A 17,822-nucleotide genomic window follows, 5' to 3' on the forward strand; every position below is an offset into this window, starting at 1 on the left:
CCCCCAAATTCTATAATAGCGTAGACTAGGTTCACATCCATTCCATAGTTCTAGAGGCGTTTTGGAGATAGTCTTAGACGGTACAACATTTAAATTTTCGTTAGCGCTCTAAATGTCATACCCCCAGAAAGACGGTGATAGAGTTGAATAACTAATCATTGACCTAACCATTTCTATCAATGTTCGGTTCTAATGCTCAGCAACACCATTTTGTTGCAGAGTCCCTGGGGTAGTGAGTTGAGACAAAATCCCACATTCAGTAAGATGATCTTGGAACTGATTATCCAAATATTCTCAACCCCTATTAGATCTCAAGATCTTTAAAGTTTTACCTAACTGGTTTTGGGTCATTGCTAAGAATTCTTTAAACTTCTCAAAAGTTTCAGATTTTCTTTGCATTAGGTAAAGGCATGAATATTGAGAATAATCGTCAATGAAAGTAACGAAATATTCATTACCACCTCTTGCCTGAACAATAATCAATCCACAGACATCAGTATGAACGAGACCTATGGGTACTTTGGCCCTTTCTCCTTTTGCAGAGAATGGAAGCTTGGTCATTTTACCTTCGAGACAAGATTTGTAGACATGTAAGTCACCCATTGTGAGTTCCTTCAATGGCCTAGCCTTTGTAAGTCTTTTAATCCTATCATAGTTAATATGACCAAGGCGAAGATGCCAAAGGTATGTCATGTGATCATTATCGATCTTCTGTCGTTTGGCGGTCCTAAGATTAGCTACCTTAAACAATTCATTGTTAAGTGCAAGTGATTCATTAGGTCGCAAAATATACAAGCCATCTTCCATACATCCAACACACAATTCACATCCATTAAATGAAATAGATATATTAAAACTTGTGAAAGTAACATCAAATCATTGTTAATGTAATAAAGAAACTGAAACTAAATTCCTACTAAAGTTTGGAATAAAATAAACATCATCCAACAACATAAATTTATTTCCAAAATTTAAACAAGTTTGTCCTTTCGCTTTGACCTCCATGAATTCATCATTTCCAACTCTAATCTTTAACTCGCCCTCCTTCACCATTTTCCAGTTGCTAAGTAGCTGCAAAAAAAATACACACATGATTAGTGGATCCTTAATCAGCTATCTAACCAGAAGAATCATCCTCTAAAACACGTGCATCCAATACTAATAAATTATTATTACCTTGGGTTCTAGTTGACTTGAGGGCGGGGCAATTATGCTTCCAATGTCCCTCCTCCTTGTAGTGGAAACATTGTCCTTTAGCCTTCTTACTAGTTGGCTTTGCTCCAGCAATCTTTTCAGTTGCCGATGCCTTTCAAGCTACTTGCTTCTTAGCCTTCTTTTTGTCCTTCATTGCCTTTCTCTTCTTGCTCTTCGAGGAAGAGGCTAGGTTAGCCTTACCCTGAGCACCCCTGGTAGTAGCAGCCTTCTTCTTAGGTCCTTTACTTGGTCCACCATTTATTCCTTCATACATCTGGAGCTCATTCAATAACTGAGTCATTCCATAGTCCAACTTGTTAAGAAAATAGTTCGTGGTGAACGTAAGGAAACTAGGTGCAAGGCTGTTGAGAGTGATTCCAACTTTCTCATCTACTTTTGCTCCATGCAACTCAGCTTCTTGGAAGTAGTTTGTCATCTTACTAAAATGATCACGAACATGTTGGCCAAGTGCCATCCTACAGTTCACATACTTCTTGGTAGCCTTGAAACTAGCTTGCGCTGACTTGTGCTCAAACATTTCTTGAAGTTGCTCCATGATTTCATAAGCAGTTTCGACATTCTCCATCTTAGTCCTTAGCGTTTCTGACATGCTGGCGAACATGTAGGCCTTGGCCTTATTGTTGGCAGCAGTCCAACGATCATACTTCTCCCTTATGGCCTTCGAGGCGTTCTCTCAAGGAAAGTCAGGTTCAATTTCAGTCATCGTGAATTTTGAGTTGTCGCCGATCAACATTATGTTGTTATTAGACTTCCATTTCATGAAGTTCTCGCCGATTAACAGCTCCTTGGACAGAAGAGAGATAATTGGGTTGGAGGCCATAGAGCTATAATTATCAATAAAGTAGAAATCAACGCATTGTTCGACAAACATTCATTCATACAAGTTTCAGAAATAGCATAACATATAAAAAATGTTTGAAGATAAGTAAATACTAAAAACTTATCTTTATATTTCTTAGGTTTTTCAACTAGTCATGAACGTATGTGTCCCAATAGAGAAACAACTCAATTAATAAAGCATCCTATACTTTTATTAATAACCTATCCATTCGATCAAAGTAACGAAAACAAATTATTTCTTATTTTATGAGTTTGACCCACAGTTTTGATTATCATAGACTTAATTCCTATAGTCATCATAGGGACGAGTCTATAGAATGTACATCTACAACCATCTATCCTAAGAAATTCAACCATGTTAAGAGTCCAGTGAACACCTTCCATAGGGAGACGAAATCAAAGCACCATTAGACCCCACTAAACCCTAACCTCGTTAAATCAACGGTGGAGATCGAATTCAAATTTTAAAAAAAAAGTCATTATTTAATTTTTTTCGATTTAGTATTTTATTCTTTTTTAAAATTACCAACTTGGGTTCGCTAAATTATTAAAATAATCAATAAACCATAGTTTATAATTTTCCCATTAATTCTAAAAATACCCATTGAAAATTCATCCAAAAATTAGAATTAATTTGAAACTAATCAATTATTACGTCAAATTAAAAAGAATAACCTAATACAATTAAGTCCAACTTAGGTAAATGAGCCTTAACAGTTCGAGCTTGCATGGAGGAGAGCTGGGTTCAGTATGTCGGACCCACTACTAAGGCTCCTTAACATCCACACAAAGCCCAGAAAGACAGGAATTTGAACCTTCGTTTTATTAATTGTTATTCAATTGATTAAGCTCAATCTAGTAATGCAAAGAAAATGGGCATTCACAAGTGGAACCACCCACAAGAGAGGAATTTAAACTTTACATGTTCAATTGAGCCCAAATAAAACTTAACATTTTATCAAAGTTTTATATGAGTTTTCCCACATTTTTCAAAACAAAAAATTGGCCATCATTATACTTATATTTAAAGCCCAAATGCAAAAAATAACTTAATAATGATGCTAGATATGTTAATTTTCTTATTAATTGGATGAGTGTAACATGAAAATCTATATGACATATTACATAACTTTATGCATCATTATATTTATTACCAAAATAAATAAATTAATTGCTAAAATAAATATATCAATCAATATCTAAAACAATTGATTGAGTTATTAGAATTAATTAATTTATTAATTAATTACCATAAAATTTTTCCCAATTAAAAACTTACCACATAATTAATTTAATTGTCTTTAAAGAAAATATCTCAATTAATTCAAAATTAGATACTTAGATATTTTTTTAGCACAAAAAAAAATATCTTAACTAACCTATTATAATATATATAAATATATTTATATATACACAAATATATATATATACTTATATACAATTTATTTAAAATATATATATAAACTTAATTGTATAAAACAAAACAAAAATTAGATTAATATATATATATATATTTAGTTGTTGTCATATAAAGAAAAATAAGTAAATCATTTTTTTTTAGTGACTAAACCCTAGGTTTATATATATACATGTATGAATCATTAACAAAATTGCAACCGCCACTTCCAAAAAAAAAAAACTAAAATTTTTTTGTGCAATTTTTCAATATGCAGTTTACCAAGAATCCACTAAAATCTCAAAATGCATGAAAAATATGACAACTTAAATTAGCAATATGACACTAAGATCTAGGGATTATACAGTGTCAGATATAGGTTTGCTGAGGTACAAGGGTCGGATTTGTGTTTCGATGGACACTGTTATTAGGTAGGAGATTTTGGATGAATCTCATACTACCCCTTACTCTTTGCATCCAGGCACCACGAAGATGTATCAGGATGTGAGATCATTGTATTGGTGGCCTGGGATGAAGAGGGATGTGACAGAATATGTGGCTAAGTGCTTGACATGTCAATAGGTCAAGACTGAGCATCAGAGACCAACAGGGCTATTACAGCCTCTAGACATCCCTGAGTAGAAATGGGAGGACATCACGATGGATTTCATGGTGGGGGTTACCCAGGACAGTGGGTCAACATGATTCAGTATGGGTCATCGTGGATAAATACACCAAATCAGCTCACTTTTTACCAGTGAGGATGACTTATACAGTTGACCAGTATGCAGATCTCTATGTGAGAGAGATTGTGCGCCTTCATGGGGCTCCAAAGTCGATCATGTTGGATCGGGACCCCACATTTACTTCCAAGTTTTAGGGAAGTTTGCAGAAGGATATGGGTACATAATTGAAGTTCAGTACTGCTTATCATCCTCAGACAGATGGACAATTTGATAGGACGATTCAGATATTAGAGGACATGTTGCGAGCATGTGTGTTGGACTTTGATGGGTCCTGGAGTAAGTATTTGCCTTTGATAGAGTTTTCCTACAATAACAGCTATCAGTCGACCATTGGGGTGGCTCCTTATGAGATGTTGTATGGTAGGAAATGTAGATCTCTCATTCATTGATATGAGACAGGAGAAAGGAAATACTTGGGTCCTGAGGTAGTTCAGAGGACCAATGAGACTATTGAGAAGATCAAAGCTCGAATGCTCACTTCTTAAAGCAAACAGAAAAGTTATGCTAATCACAAACGTAGGAATGTGGAGTTCCAAGTGGGAGACTATGTCTTCCTTAGAGCTCACCATGGAAAGGGGTGAGGAGATTTTGGAAGAATGGCAAGTTGAGCCCTAGATTTGTGGGAACATTTGAGATCCTTTAAAGGATTGGTCAAGTGGCCTATAGGTTGGCGTTAACTCTAGCACTGTCGGTCATACATAATGTATTTCATATTTCGGCCATTCGGAAATATGTGTCAGATGTGACTCATGTGTTGAGTTACGAGGAACTGGAGCTTAAGGCAGATCTCTCCTACGAGGAACAACCAGTTCAGATACTAGACAGGAAGGACAAGGTTTTGAAGAACAAGACTATACCTTTAGTTATTGTATTATGGAGGAACAGCAAGGTCGAGGAAGCGACTTGGGAGCTGGAGTTAGATATGCAGAATTAGTATCTCGATCTGTTCAGGTAAAATTTCGATGATGAATTTTCTGTAAGGAGGGGATCGTTTTAACGTCCCAAATTATCTAATAAGGCTTAGAGCCTTGATTAGGGGGTCAAGATGACAAATTATGGAAATGATGTATTTATGTGATATATATGTGTATCATTGCATGGTTATGTGAGTTATATTATAATATGAATTGATATGCATGTTTAAGTGTATTAAATATGCATGTGGGCCTATTTCTTATCAGAAGAGCAATTTTCGTAATTTGGCTCGTTATGGGTATATTTGGCATATATGTGATATTTGGCATAATGTGTGAGACCACATTATTATGTGGATATTTTTGGGTTACTCAGCACGAGGCGATCCTAGAGAGCAAGTTAGCGGGAAAGTCACAATAAGACCAATACTTGACTCAGGGTGAGTCAATGGGTTTATTGGGTATTTAGCACATTACCGGGATATTGGGTAATGTGAATGATTATTTGATGATATATTGGGAGTTAGTGAGATCATGAGAGAATTATGAGAATTTTGACTATTTTACCCTCGGGGGCGTTTTTGGGACCCCAAGCCTAGGGTTTTACTTCAGGTTACTTGAGCTCAAAGTAACCTATCAGAAACAGAAAGTATGTTCAAACACTTTTTTTCTCTCTCCAGTTCTCTTTTTGACGTTCGTTAGTATTTTCAAAGGAAACTCGAGTTTTAGGGCTGAGATTCAAGCAAGGTTAGAGTCATAATAATTCTAGTAAAGATTAGAAGCTTGATAGCCTGATGATTTAGTGGGAAAACGACATAATTAGAGGTAATTTAAGCTTTGAATTTATGAGTTTCTATTTCCTTAAGTTTCTTAAGATTTGAATTGGATTCTATGTTTTGATGAGTTTTGAATTGTTTGAAACTTGAGTTTTGATGGTTTTGAGCCATTGCGTTGATTGGGAACTTTTTTTGGGGGGATTTGGATATGTTGGGATAGGTTTATGGAGGGTTTTGATATGAGAAAAATGGAGGAAAAAGGCTGAGTTCTAGGTCAAGCCGCGACCCTGTTCTTGGATGTCGCGACTCAAGCTTGACGAAGAAAAAGCAGCTGGCTATTTGGCTATTTGGGTTGCGGAGCCTATTAGGCCCGTCGTGGCACGGGGTGCAGGCAGAAAAGAGGCTGGGGCCTCTATCTTGGGCAGTTCACGGCTCAGAAGCTTGGGGCCACGACGCTTAAGGGATTTTTGGCCTTAGGAAGGTTTTGAGTGCGGGAACTCAAAGGATCAATCCTATTACCCGGTTTAGTAGGAATTGACGTCTCTGAGGCTAGGACTTGGTTAGAAAGCCTTTATTTATTCATTATTGATGGGATTCTATACTTGGTTGTGACTAGGTTAGTGCTAGGGGCTCATAATTAGGATCGTGCTCGAGGGTCGTTCTTATTTTACTTTACACTTGGACTTGAGGTAAGAAAACTGCACCCATTACGTGATGTACATGATTAGGGCTTGGCCTGAATGTTGAATATAGTTTTGCTTGGGCATTGGCCCCTGTAAATGCGCATGATTATGATTATGCTTGTGAATATTGATTAAGCATGTTGAGTGCTCTGTATATGGATGTTTGTTATGTGATGAATGCTTGATATCATTGTATAATTGGAAAAGGCATTGACTTATTAGTCAAGGACGACAATAGCGCTAAGTGCTGGTCAAAAAGCATTGATTTATGAGTCAAGGGCGGCAATAGCTCGTAGAGAGTTGCTCGATAGGGTTGGATATAATCAGGAGCGCATTATACGCTTGTCCGACCCAATGGTCGTGGAAAACTAAAGCGCTAGGTACGCTGGGCCAGCTTAGAGGCTGGTTATTCAGAGGATAGGGCAATGGGCCCCGGGGTGACGTATTAGTCCCAGATCCTAGGGCGTTGAGCCCAGTGTGATTTACTAGTCCTGTACTTGGGCAACGGGCCCTGATATGATTCACTTAATCATTTAATTAGGGCATTTGGTCCCATATGACGTTGTAGTCATTTATATAAATGGTATGCATGCATGAGTAAGGTTATTATCACTAGCCATGTTTATTATGATTTGGAGATGTGTTATTAACTGCTTATGAGCATGTTTAAGTTTTCTTGCTGGGCCTTGACTCACGGGTGCTATGTGGTGCAGGTAAGGGGAAAGGAAAGCTGGATCAACCATGAGTTGGAGAGCTTAGGTGGCGACGTGTACATATGTGGCCACTTGACCACCACAGCCAAGGTTTCTCAGAGGAACTAGAGTTAAACCCTATTTTTGCCACTTAGGTCGGCGAGTTGTAACTTTTGAGTTGTAATGACTATTTTGGAACTGTAAACAACTTTGTAAACATTTATTATGGGATCTCATGTACATCTTAACGTTTTAATGAAATATTCATTCCTTTTGACTGAAATTTTTAACCCTGGACCGTTAATCATATTTAGATGCACGTTTACGGACTAATGACTCGTTTAGCGAGTTAAGAACTATTTAAAATACACAGTGTAACGGTCTTGACTATCAGAGCGTTACAAGGACCCCGTTGCTGAGTTCATTTCGTCGAGATGAAAGGACCATGTCACTAACTTAAGTAGGGATGGCCTTGTCAAGTTCACTAAGGGATCATTTCGTCGAATTCATTAAGGGTAGCCCTATTTTGGGGACTAACCTAGCTGGTTTTGCCTGAGATAGCCTCAACAACACCTAGTTGTTGAATTTAGTCTTCCCACTTTGATGGCTTTGCTGATCTATGCTTGATGCAAATTGGCCTCACCAACTTTAGGAGCCACATTGCTACCTAGCTACCCTCACCTATTTCTCACCACTTGGTTGGTGTGACTTTGTTGATTTTTGTTTTTGGTAGCTTCACCAACTACTTTTGTATTTAGAGAGGTCGTGTTAACCTCACCAATTGCCTTTTAGGGGCCACCTCGCCTCCTTATCGCATAAATTTTGGGAGAGCTTCGCTCATGTGCGGCCTTGCTACTCACGTAGTGTTGTTGTTGGCAGGCTCGCCTAAACCTTGTGTGGCCTCACCACTTTCCCTTTTGGGTCTGCCTCGTTCCTCATGTTGACTTCCCCTAACCCTTGCCAAGCCTCTCCCCTTAAATGTTGTGTGGGTGGCCTTGCCATTTTTGTTGTAACAATTTTGGGAGGGCTACTTCTCATCACTTGGGTGGCGTGACCTTGCAAACTTTTCCTTACTTGGTGTGACCTCACTAACTTTGTGTCACTTTTTTGGTGTGACCTCGTCAACTTCTCATCACTTGGTTGGCATACCCTCGCCAACTTTGCCTCACTTGTTTAGCTTGACCTCACCAACTTCCCATTCCTTGGTTGGCGAGACCTCACCAACTTCGCAAGACTCGTAGTCGATGGAAGAAGGAAAACGTCCTACAATCAAGGTAAAAGAAGAGAATGACTCTTCTGCCAATATAGATATTAACAAGGTACGTACAATGACTGGCGACCCCGCCTTTACTTCAGTGGCAGGAACTTTTGGGATCTCTGCCTCGGACATGACAAATTTCATCACGCGGCGCATGATTATGCGACACAACATGTATGACCAACCGGGGCTTAGACTTCCTTGTCTTCATGACTGGCTTGATCACCTTCTCGAAGGGTGGCAAGCTTGGAGCCTAAGGCATTACAATGCAAGGACCATCCTTGACATCGCCAATTACTTTGGGGTATCTTCTCAGTGGATTGTTTCATGGATGGGGTCCGTCGAAACAATAGAACTTTGTGAACTTGATATATATTGTCTTCTTGAGTTCGACTATCAATGAATGCACCAAAATATTGACTTATTTTTTCATCAATCATCCAAGGAATAATTAAGAACAAATTTTTGAGAGTGGACTCAAGTGTGTGATATGTTTGATATGTGATTAATGTGTAATGATTCCTTAAAAGAGTAAAAAAAATATAGAGAGTTTATAGTGGTTCAACCCAAAAAGTGACCTACGTCCACTAAGTCATTTTTTATTGATGTATAAGCTTGGATTTACATTTTAAAGCTCTTAAGAGTGGAGCTTCTAGGTGTTTGGCGCTAAGGGGTCCTTTGTACATTTGTCTCTAAGCAGAGTGAACAGTCTCTTTTTCCATCAATTACATTGCAGTATTTAGATTAAAAAAGATGGGAGGAGTTGACAGTGAAAATTTGTTTCCCAATTCAACTAATTCTTGAAAGTTGTGGGAATGTCTCTGTTGACACATTTTTTCGCCAATAGTGAATTAAGAAAATAACAAGGTTGATTAGTGCTTGATAATAAATCGAAATAAGAAATGAATTCTCAAAAACACAAATCTTTTTACGTGGTTCAGTGGTTAAAATCCACCTAATCCACGAGTCTATATTATTACTGTTATTCTCTCTCTATTTTGGCAGAGTTTCAGTATTACAGAATAATCCTCCCTTTTTCCTATCCAATATTCCCAGTATTTATAGATAAATTCTTTGGACAAGTTTGGGTAACCGCGTGAGTCAATCATAGATTTACGTATTTATTACATTTAATACAAACAATTCCCATTTATACTAGGATATGATCTGATCACGAAATAAATGGTCTCCTAATATCTGGGACATTAAATATGACAGGTTGGTCATAAATAATCGTATAAAAGTATTCGAGTCTTTGGAGATTCGCGGGTACGCAATATATTTGAGTTATCACAAGCTAGATATATCTCCGAGCTCGTACTATGGAGATCGTATGAATATCATGAGCTCGCGCTTCGCAACCTATGCACCCCTAGCTCGCATAATCACCGTGAAAACTGAGTTGTCCACGTGGATGATAAATGGGTTCCTTGGTTATTTCTTCCACATATTTATTTGTCAGCTGTACCCGAGCTGAGTGAAGGACTCGTGCTGAAATTAGGGTACACATTTGCCCCCCAAGTCCCTGCTCGTGGTTCATGACGTCACCTTCTAACCTACACAGTAGGGACTTTTAGACTTCTGCTGTATTAATCCATGCCTGCCCACTACTCGAGTACTGGACACGTGGGATACCACAATTGGTGTCTGTTCGAGTTTCGAGGCCTATAATAATTGTCTTGTCACCTTTTTGCCACCGTTTTGTCTTTTTAACCATGGCCTTTGGATCTTGTGGTAACCAAATCGGATGGTTCAAATTAGCTTACATCGTTTACGTATAAATAGGGGAAACACTTTTCAGATTTTACCACTTTCCATTTGAAAATTTTCTTATATTTTCTTCTTCACTTCTGATCCCTCCTCTTTCTCAGAAAATCCAGAAACCGTTCATTGCGCTCAGTTGTCTGAAGGTCTACCTAGTTATCCAGAGGTCTTCTAGGAAATTTTCCTTACAAAGCTTACTTCCCTTCTGGTGAAGAATACACTGTAAGTACCTTGTCTATTGATTTTGAAGAAACTTTTTTTTTTACTGGTCTCTCTTTTCTTTTTATGCCCATCCACACTTCACCGTAGTCCTCATTAGGTTGTTCTCCAAATGTTTTTGGCACATAGGCTTTGACTTAGGTTCATTGAGTAGGTCTTAAAATATCTCTAGAACTATGATATTCATAAAACTGGGTAATTTCTGGGTAATTTCTGGCGAATTTTAGGAAATACCCATTCGGGATATAGAAGATGAAAAGTTCTTAGGGTTCGAAACCAGGTTGCTTAGGGGTCACGCTTCTTGGGTGGTTTTGTACTAAATCGCCCCCAAGGGAAGTAGTGGTCTGACACTCTGACACATGGATCCCTAAATATCAGGGTTTTGTTAGAAAATCGAGGCACGTAATCTAGGATAGCGCGTGGCATCATGCAACAGGCTGAGACTAACTCAACTCATATATTAGAGACAACATTCCCCTCCGCACTTCCGTGCCATAACCTTTAAAATCTCTTAGGTCGCATGCTAAGTGACTCGTCATTCTTGTTTGTTAGGCGATTTGATGGCTCCCAAAAAGAACGCACCAAAGAAAAATGCAACCAGCTCGTCCTCTCAACAAAAGCAAAAGGGGAAGGAGGTCGCCCCTGAGTCTCGTAGTCCCCACTTCGGTCTAGTGGTGGAAAAGGAAGTAGTGGTGGACCTTAATGCTTACTTCGAGGCAGAAAGAATCGTCTCCAAGATCACGACCCAGGGGAGGGTAAACAAGATTATGTTGAGCCATAACATTGAGGTCAGGACCGGAGTCCTTATTGCCCGACCTACGTTCAAAGGGGAACGGAGCTGCTCCCCTCTCTAGGACAACTTCGGGGCCTGGAGTGACGAACATTTAAAGGCAGGGGCCTTCCTTCCCTTGGACCAATACTTTGCCGACTTCCTAAACTATGTGAAGTTGGCACCCTTTCAGGTCCCCCCAAATTCTTACAGGCTTTTGGTGGGGCTGAAATACTTATTTTTAAAGCACGAGTGGGAGGTCCCCACTCCGGCAGATATTCTATACTTTTTCTGCCTCAAGGCCAACCTGGAGCAAAGAGGTCGAGGTGACAGGTTCTACTACCTCACCAGCTTCCCAAACTCTGCTCCTGTCATCAAGCTCCCAAGCCACCCTAATGACTATAAAGACATGTTCTTTATGTCGAACGGGTTCCAAAACTGTGAACACAGATACTTCAATCGTCCTCGTAAGTTCTTTATCTTCTGATCTCAGCTCGTGAAATTTTATTCTAAGATATTTCCCTTGTACTTGTATTAACTGAGTTTATTTTTCGTATAGCCATATTTGCGAGGACAGTGAAGTCTGTGACCCTGGGGGGTCAGTACGAGAAATTATCTGGGCTGCCCCCCAGTGAGAAGGATTATCGACAGATCGTGAATGATGTCACGATGCTAGCATGCCAATTGATTGGTGAAGGTCAGACGTTGGCCTTACAGACCCAGGCTACTCTCCCAATAATCTGCGAGCTCCCCCCTCCCAAGAAGATGCCTTGCCGGCCATCGACGGCGAGGACGAGGAAGAGGACGACGTGCCTCTTGTACGAAAGAGGCGGGTTCCTGAGGCTGTTCAGGAACTTGATTTAGAGCGAGCTGCTTCACTGGCAGCAGCCGACCCTTTCGGCCAAGGTAACCCATACCCTTATAGGGAGCTAGATAGGGTTGTTGCCGATTTTAGGTTAGTTAGATTTAACCCCAATTAGGTCGTCCATCGTCACCCCTATAACCCAGACCGTAATATCACCTTGCTCCAGTGTGTAGACCACTTGGTGGTGCGTCATGACAATAGTTACCCTAAGAGCACCATTGTGGTAGATAGCACCTTAAATTTTAGATCCGCCATCTTTGAGGAGTATGGTACCAATCGTAGGAGCTGGCCTTCTCTAATCCAGGGCGCCTTTGCAATTGGGTTTAGGCAATATGTAGATCAGTCCATGCCCGAGGTAGAACCGGAGCCTGAACCTCCTAGGATCAAAGAAATATTAGTCGTAGGCTCTCCTTCAACTCCAGTAGCCCCAAGGCCAGAGGTCGTGCTAATAGACTCCTCCCCCAGCCCGGAGGGTAGGACCTTTATTTATTTTCTTTTTGTATGTTTTTTACTTTACTTGTGAAATAATTCCCTTTTTGTTCTTTTCAGGCGACGCGATGGAACAACCCGGAGCTCCTGGCCTCTGTACGGCTTTCCAGGCCGGGAAAGCCGGCTCGGGCCCTATCGTGAAGAGGCCCCAATATACAAAGAAGCCCCTCCAGCAGCAGGAAATGCCTCAAAATCTCCTGCTAAGGGGAAAGGCACGAGCTCGACAACTCCAGCATCTACTGCCACCAAGAGGAGGATTCCTCCTCCACCTCCTCCGCCTCGATTTACGCCTTCTCGGGATCAAGTAATACAAACTGATCCTTCAGCTCTTCCTGCCCCAACTGTGATTGTCCGCATACTAGTTGATCCCCAGGATCTGGAGAAGATTCCCAAAGCCTTTCGGGGAATTCTCTACGAGACAACGAGCCACATGGTGGGCCACGCTTACAGAGCCAGCTCGAGGGACCTGAGGACGATCGAGGAGCAGAGTCCGGAGAACGTCTTGGAGTCAGCCTTGGGGATGACCCTCACAGTAAGTTATCATTTCTTGGAGACATCTTTGTTTTTATCATGGCAAAGTATATATCTAACTTGCCTAGTTATTTTACAGTCTGCCCTGGCTCAACACTATAACATAGCTCGGGCTAGGGCTAGAAATAACGAGCTCCAAGTCGAAATCAATGCTACCAAGACCGCCCTGACCGTTGCCCAAGAAGGCGAGCAGACCACCAAAGTTGCTTTTACGGCTGCTGAAAAGAGCGAGTATGATGCCAAGTTCGCCCTCACCTCGTCCCAGGAAAGCGAGTAGGCTGCAAAGATTTCCTTGGCTGCTCTTCAGGCTCAGACTGCACAGCTTCAGGTCGAGGTTGCTGAAGCCAAAGCAAAACAGCTAGAGGCCGAGGCTGCAGTTAAAGAAGAGAAGGCGGCTTCACTGTCGTCCATGGAAGACATGTTGTACTATTGCTGGGCCTTTAACCAGGACGACAACTTTTCTTTCATGGCTTCCGCGTTGTGGGATCTGTACCTTGAAAAATTCAAGGCTCGGATCTTGCAAGAGTCGTCAGAAACGGGGGATGCTTCTGTAGCGGGCGAGTAGGTCACGTCGTTAGAGCAACTTGGAGGAGCTCAATGACAATCTTGTTCCTTTTGTTTTTTTTTTTGTCTTTTTTTATCTGCTTGTAAACAATTGCCCTTGGGCTCAGTTCAAGGTTTTTCTGCTCGAGACAATTTTATTTTCAATTTATATATATAATCTCTTATCTATTCATCTTTCCTTTATTATCTCTCATGTTTATGACTCCTTAGACTTGTACACTTGAGATTTTAGGAATTGATTTTTAGATCGGTATAGATATTTTAAGCATGTTATAGCAATATCAGTACTAATAAGCACGTTCTTGCTGATGATGTAGTAGTCAAGGCCTAGCCTTATCAAGGTATCTCATGTAGCCAGGTAAAGCATTTATACTTTATTTAAGCAGTTAAATATATATATCTACATAAATAGTTACCAAACCATGAGTCAAGCTTGTTTTTAGTGGCGAGTGTACATGCCCAGCCAGTCTACAGGAACCCTAAACCTTGGCACGCTCTGATACCAAGTTGTAATGTCCTGGTTACTCCAAGGTCGTTACTGTGAGCTTTGAACCGTGCTTAACTCGCTAATCGAGTCATTTGGTTATAAACGTGCATCTAAGTGTTATTAATAGGCTAAGGTGAAAAACTTGATAAAAAATAAATGATATATTTGATTTAAAACATAAAACTGTACATGGGCCCATAAAAGCGTTTACAAAGTTATTTACAATTCAAAATGGTCATTACAGTATAAAAATTACAACCCGCCGACCTAAGCGGCAAAATATAGGGTTAACCCCTAGTTCTTCTAAGAAACACCTTGGCTACGGTGGTCAAGCGGCCGCATATGTACACATCGTCACCTAAGCTCGTCACTCAAGGCTGGGTGAACTTTTCTTTCCCTTTACCTGCACCACATAGCACCCGTGAGCCAAGTCTTAGCAAGAAAACTCATTACTGCATGTATACAATATCAAATGATGATCATGATAATCATACAAGACTTATAGCCCTAAATAGATGAGTGAAAATCACTTCAAGATTCTGGTAATCATGCTGAGGCTTGTAGCCCTAATCAGATAATATCGAGATTCTGATAATCATGCTAGGGCGTGTAGCCCTAATCAGATGAGTGAATGATGAGTAAGTCACTAACTTAAATCAGATGAGTGAATGATGAGTAAGTCACTAACTTAAATCAGATGAGTGACTGATGAGTAAGTCACTAACTTAAACCAGATGAGTGACTATGGAGTCACAAACTTGAATCAGATGAGTGACTGATGAGTGAGTCACTAGTTTGGGCTCCGCACCCTTAGCCATGTGATGATGCAGTCACCTAGGCCTTCTGGCCCTGGCTCTAAATAAACTAGCCATTAGGCTAGACAAGTGCTTTTAGTTTTCATCGAACTTGAGGTCGATCAGGCATTAATGCTCATGATGAGTCATTCAATGCTTATGTCGATTAGATCTAATATTTTCGGCGTGTGTTAAACACACTAATACCGTTCTTGACTCATAAGCCAATACCATACAACCATTGCTCAGTACTACTGCTGAACTTGACTAGTAAGTCACAACTTCACACTCAGTACTGACACCATTGCCGATTCCTGACTCATAGGTCAGTGCCATTCACAGAAAAGCAAGATTGTGAAGCATTTAATATGCAATCAAATTCCACATATACATCACTTAACATGCCTCAATTGTAACACCCTAGTTACCCCAGGACAGTTACTGTGAACGATGAACCGGAAATTTAACTCGCTACCCGAGTCCTTTGGTTAAAAACATGCTTCTAAGTGTTATTAACAGGCTAAGGTGGAAAACCAATAAAAGGAAAGGATATGCTTTATTAAGTATATAAAACTATTCATGAGCTCATCAAAACATTTACAAGTTATTTACAACTCAAACCCGTCGACCTAAGCGACAAAAATAGGGTAAACCCCCTAGTTCCTCTGAGAACTCCTTGGTCGTGGTGGTCAAGTGGCCGCATATGTACACATCACCACCTAAGCTCTCCACTCAAGGCTGGGTGAGCTTTTCTTTCCCTTTACCTGCACCACATAGCACCCATGAGCCAAGGCCCAGCAAGAAAACATAATATAGCATGATATAATATCAACAATGATCATAATAATCATTCAGGACTTTCAGTCCAAAACAGGTAAGTGACAGTCACAAAAGTCACGAATGTGGGTATAGCTCCCTTAAGCCATGTGACGATAGGGTCACCGGGCTTAACAGATAAGTGAACCTTTCACTAGCTTAAACATGTTAGGTGCATGATGACTAGTCATCAACATAACCAACCTCATGACCATAGAGTCATAACCATGGAACTTCGTTCCCTAGCCATGTGACGAACGGTCACCTAGGCCTTAGGCCTTGGCTCTGAGTAACTAGCTTAGACTAGTCAAGTGCTTATAAATTTCATCGACCTTAGGGTTGGTCCAGCGTTAATACCTTAGAGTCATTCAACGCTGATATCGATTAGATCTAATCTTCATTCGGCCCTGCGTTCAAGACGCTATGCCGTTTCTGACTCTTAGGTCAGTGTCCCTGACTAGTCAGTGCTATATACAAGTAAACAATATTCGCTAGCATTTAATATGCAATCAATGTCCATATTTATCAACCAGCATGCCTCAACAACAATCATACATGTCATATACACGGGGTGCAGTTTTCTTACCTCTCGTTTGAGCGAGAAATATAATAAGAACGACTCCTGAGAACGATCAACCTTTTGGTCCCTTAGCGGTTACCTAATCATAACCAATTATAATCCATTAATAAAGTAAATCAACAAATGGTTCACAATCTAAAACCACACTCCCGGGATCAATCCCGCACTCTTAGGAATCTTAAAATACTCAAACGGGCAAAGGAACCAAACCCCGAGCCTTAAAAGTCATTCCGAGCCCTAAAATAGGCTTGCTGGAAAATGGACCAGCGCTGCAGCCTTATTAAATGGCGTTGAGGCGCTATTTCCAAGTCAGAGAGGCCTGACTCTCTGCCCTGCTTAGCGCTGCTACGCCAACTTCAGACCAGCAACACCTCTGTTTTCCCTCCTTGCGATTCCCCTTGAAACCAACCTTCCAAACCAATCCAAAACCTTACCAAAACACCCAATTCAACCCCTAAACTTCATATACATCATACCCTCATCAAAACCCAATCAATCTTATACAAAAACTCCCATTGATTCCAACTATCCACATCAAAACTATAAGCCAAAAACTATAAAGAAAACAGAGTATAGCTTAAAATTCATGGACAATTTCTTACCTCAAGCTGGTTTGAATCCTCCTCAATAGATGAACTAAGTCTTTAACCCCCTGATGAGTCTGTTTTTAGCATAGTTTTTAACATGTGTTTAGGTTAAGTTTGAGTCATTTTGGTGGAGTGTTATGCGGTATTATGCTTGTTTTCGTATGTTTGCAGGAAATAGGAGAAGAAAACGTGAAGTTTGGAAAATGACAGGAAAATCAGCTTAAATTGGGAAATTTATGCTAAAAGTTGACAAGAAGAAAGTTGAAGACTCATTTGCGGAGATAATTGTTTGTTTTGGAGTTCGGGAACAAACTTTTGGAAAAAATTAGAGGGGCTGCGACGCTTGAATGAAGAGCTGCGGCGCAAGGAAAAAGCAGAGAGGGCCATTTTCTGAAGTTTTCAATGGCCGCGGCGCATGTAGGAAGGGTCGCGGCGCTCACTGAAAACAGAGAGGAGGCTGCGCATATCTAAAGAGGCGCGCCGCGGCGCGTATGTCTGTACGTGGCCTGCAGAAGGGAAAAATTGTTAGATATTTTAGGGTTTCTTTTTAAATACGTTTTTAAGAGTTAATTAGGGGATTCATTCATTATTAGAAGTTATTAGAGATTTTGGAGAGCATTGAAGACCTAGAGTTTGATTTCTTAATTTCTTCTGTATTCCCTTTTCTGGAGTTTATGTTTATATTTAATTTGATTGATTTCATCATGTTGGCTTTGAACTAATCTTGTTATTAGGGTGTTAGTGGATTCTTCTTGAAACTTTTGATTTCTTAATGAAATTTTCCTGAATTTCTTTCTTCTGCTGTGGATTATTTATCTTATGCTTAATGCTTGTGAA

General features: G+C 40.2%; 1 protein-coding gene and 1 long non-coding RNA gene across 2 annotated transcripts; both read right to left on the minus strand.

Moving 5' to 3' along the window:
- Positions 1–900: 900 nt before the first annotated feature.
- Positions 901–2,173, minus strand: LOC133794789 (uncharacterized). Its single transcript, XM_062232191.1, has 2 exons — positions 1,177–2,173; positions 901–1,071 (listed from the first exon to the last, which is right to left on the minus strand). The coding sequence occupies exon 1, from the start codon at positions 1,814–1,816 to the stop codon at positions 1,310–1,312; it is 507 nt and encodes a 168-aa protein (XP_062088175.1). The 5' UTR covers positions 1,817–2,173; the 3' UTR covers positions 901–1,071; positions 1,177–1,309.
- A 13,367-nt stretch (positions 2,174–15,540) lies between these two features.
- On the minus strand, positions 15,541–17,822 carry LOC133798714 (uncharacterized). The gene is made up of 2 exons (XR_009875983.1): positions 16,405–17,822; positions 15,541–15,766 (listed from the first exon to the last, which is right to left on the minus strand). It is a non-coding gene; the product is annotated as an uncharacterized LOC133798714 (long non-coding RNA).

This window comes from Humulus lupulus, chromosome 8 (assembly GCF_963169125.1).
Source record: "Humulus lupulus chromosome 8, drHumLupu1.1, whole genome shotgun sequence".
NCBI classification, from domain to species: Eukaryota; Viridiplantae; Streptophyta; class Magnoliopsida; order Rosales; family Cannabaceae; genus Humulus; species Humulus lupulus.

Coding starts and splice junctions, on each gene's coding strand:
- LOC133794789 (XM_062232191.1), bottom strand. CDS start 1,816: ATGTTCGCCAGCATGTCAGAAACGCTAAGGACTAAGATGGAGAATGTC.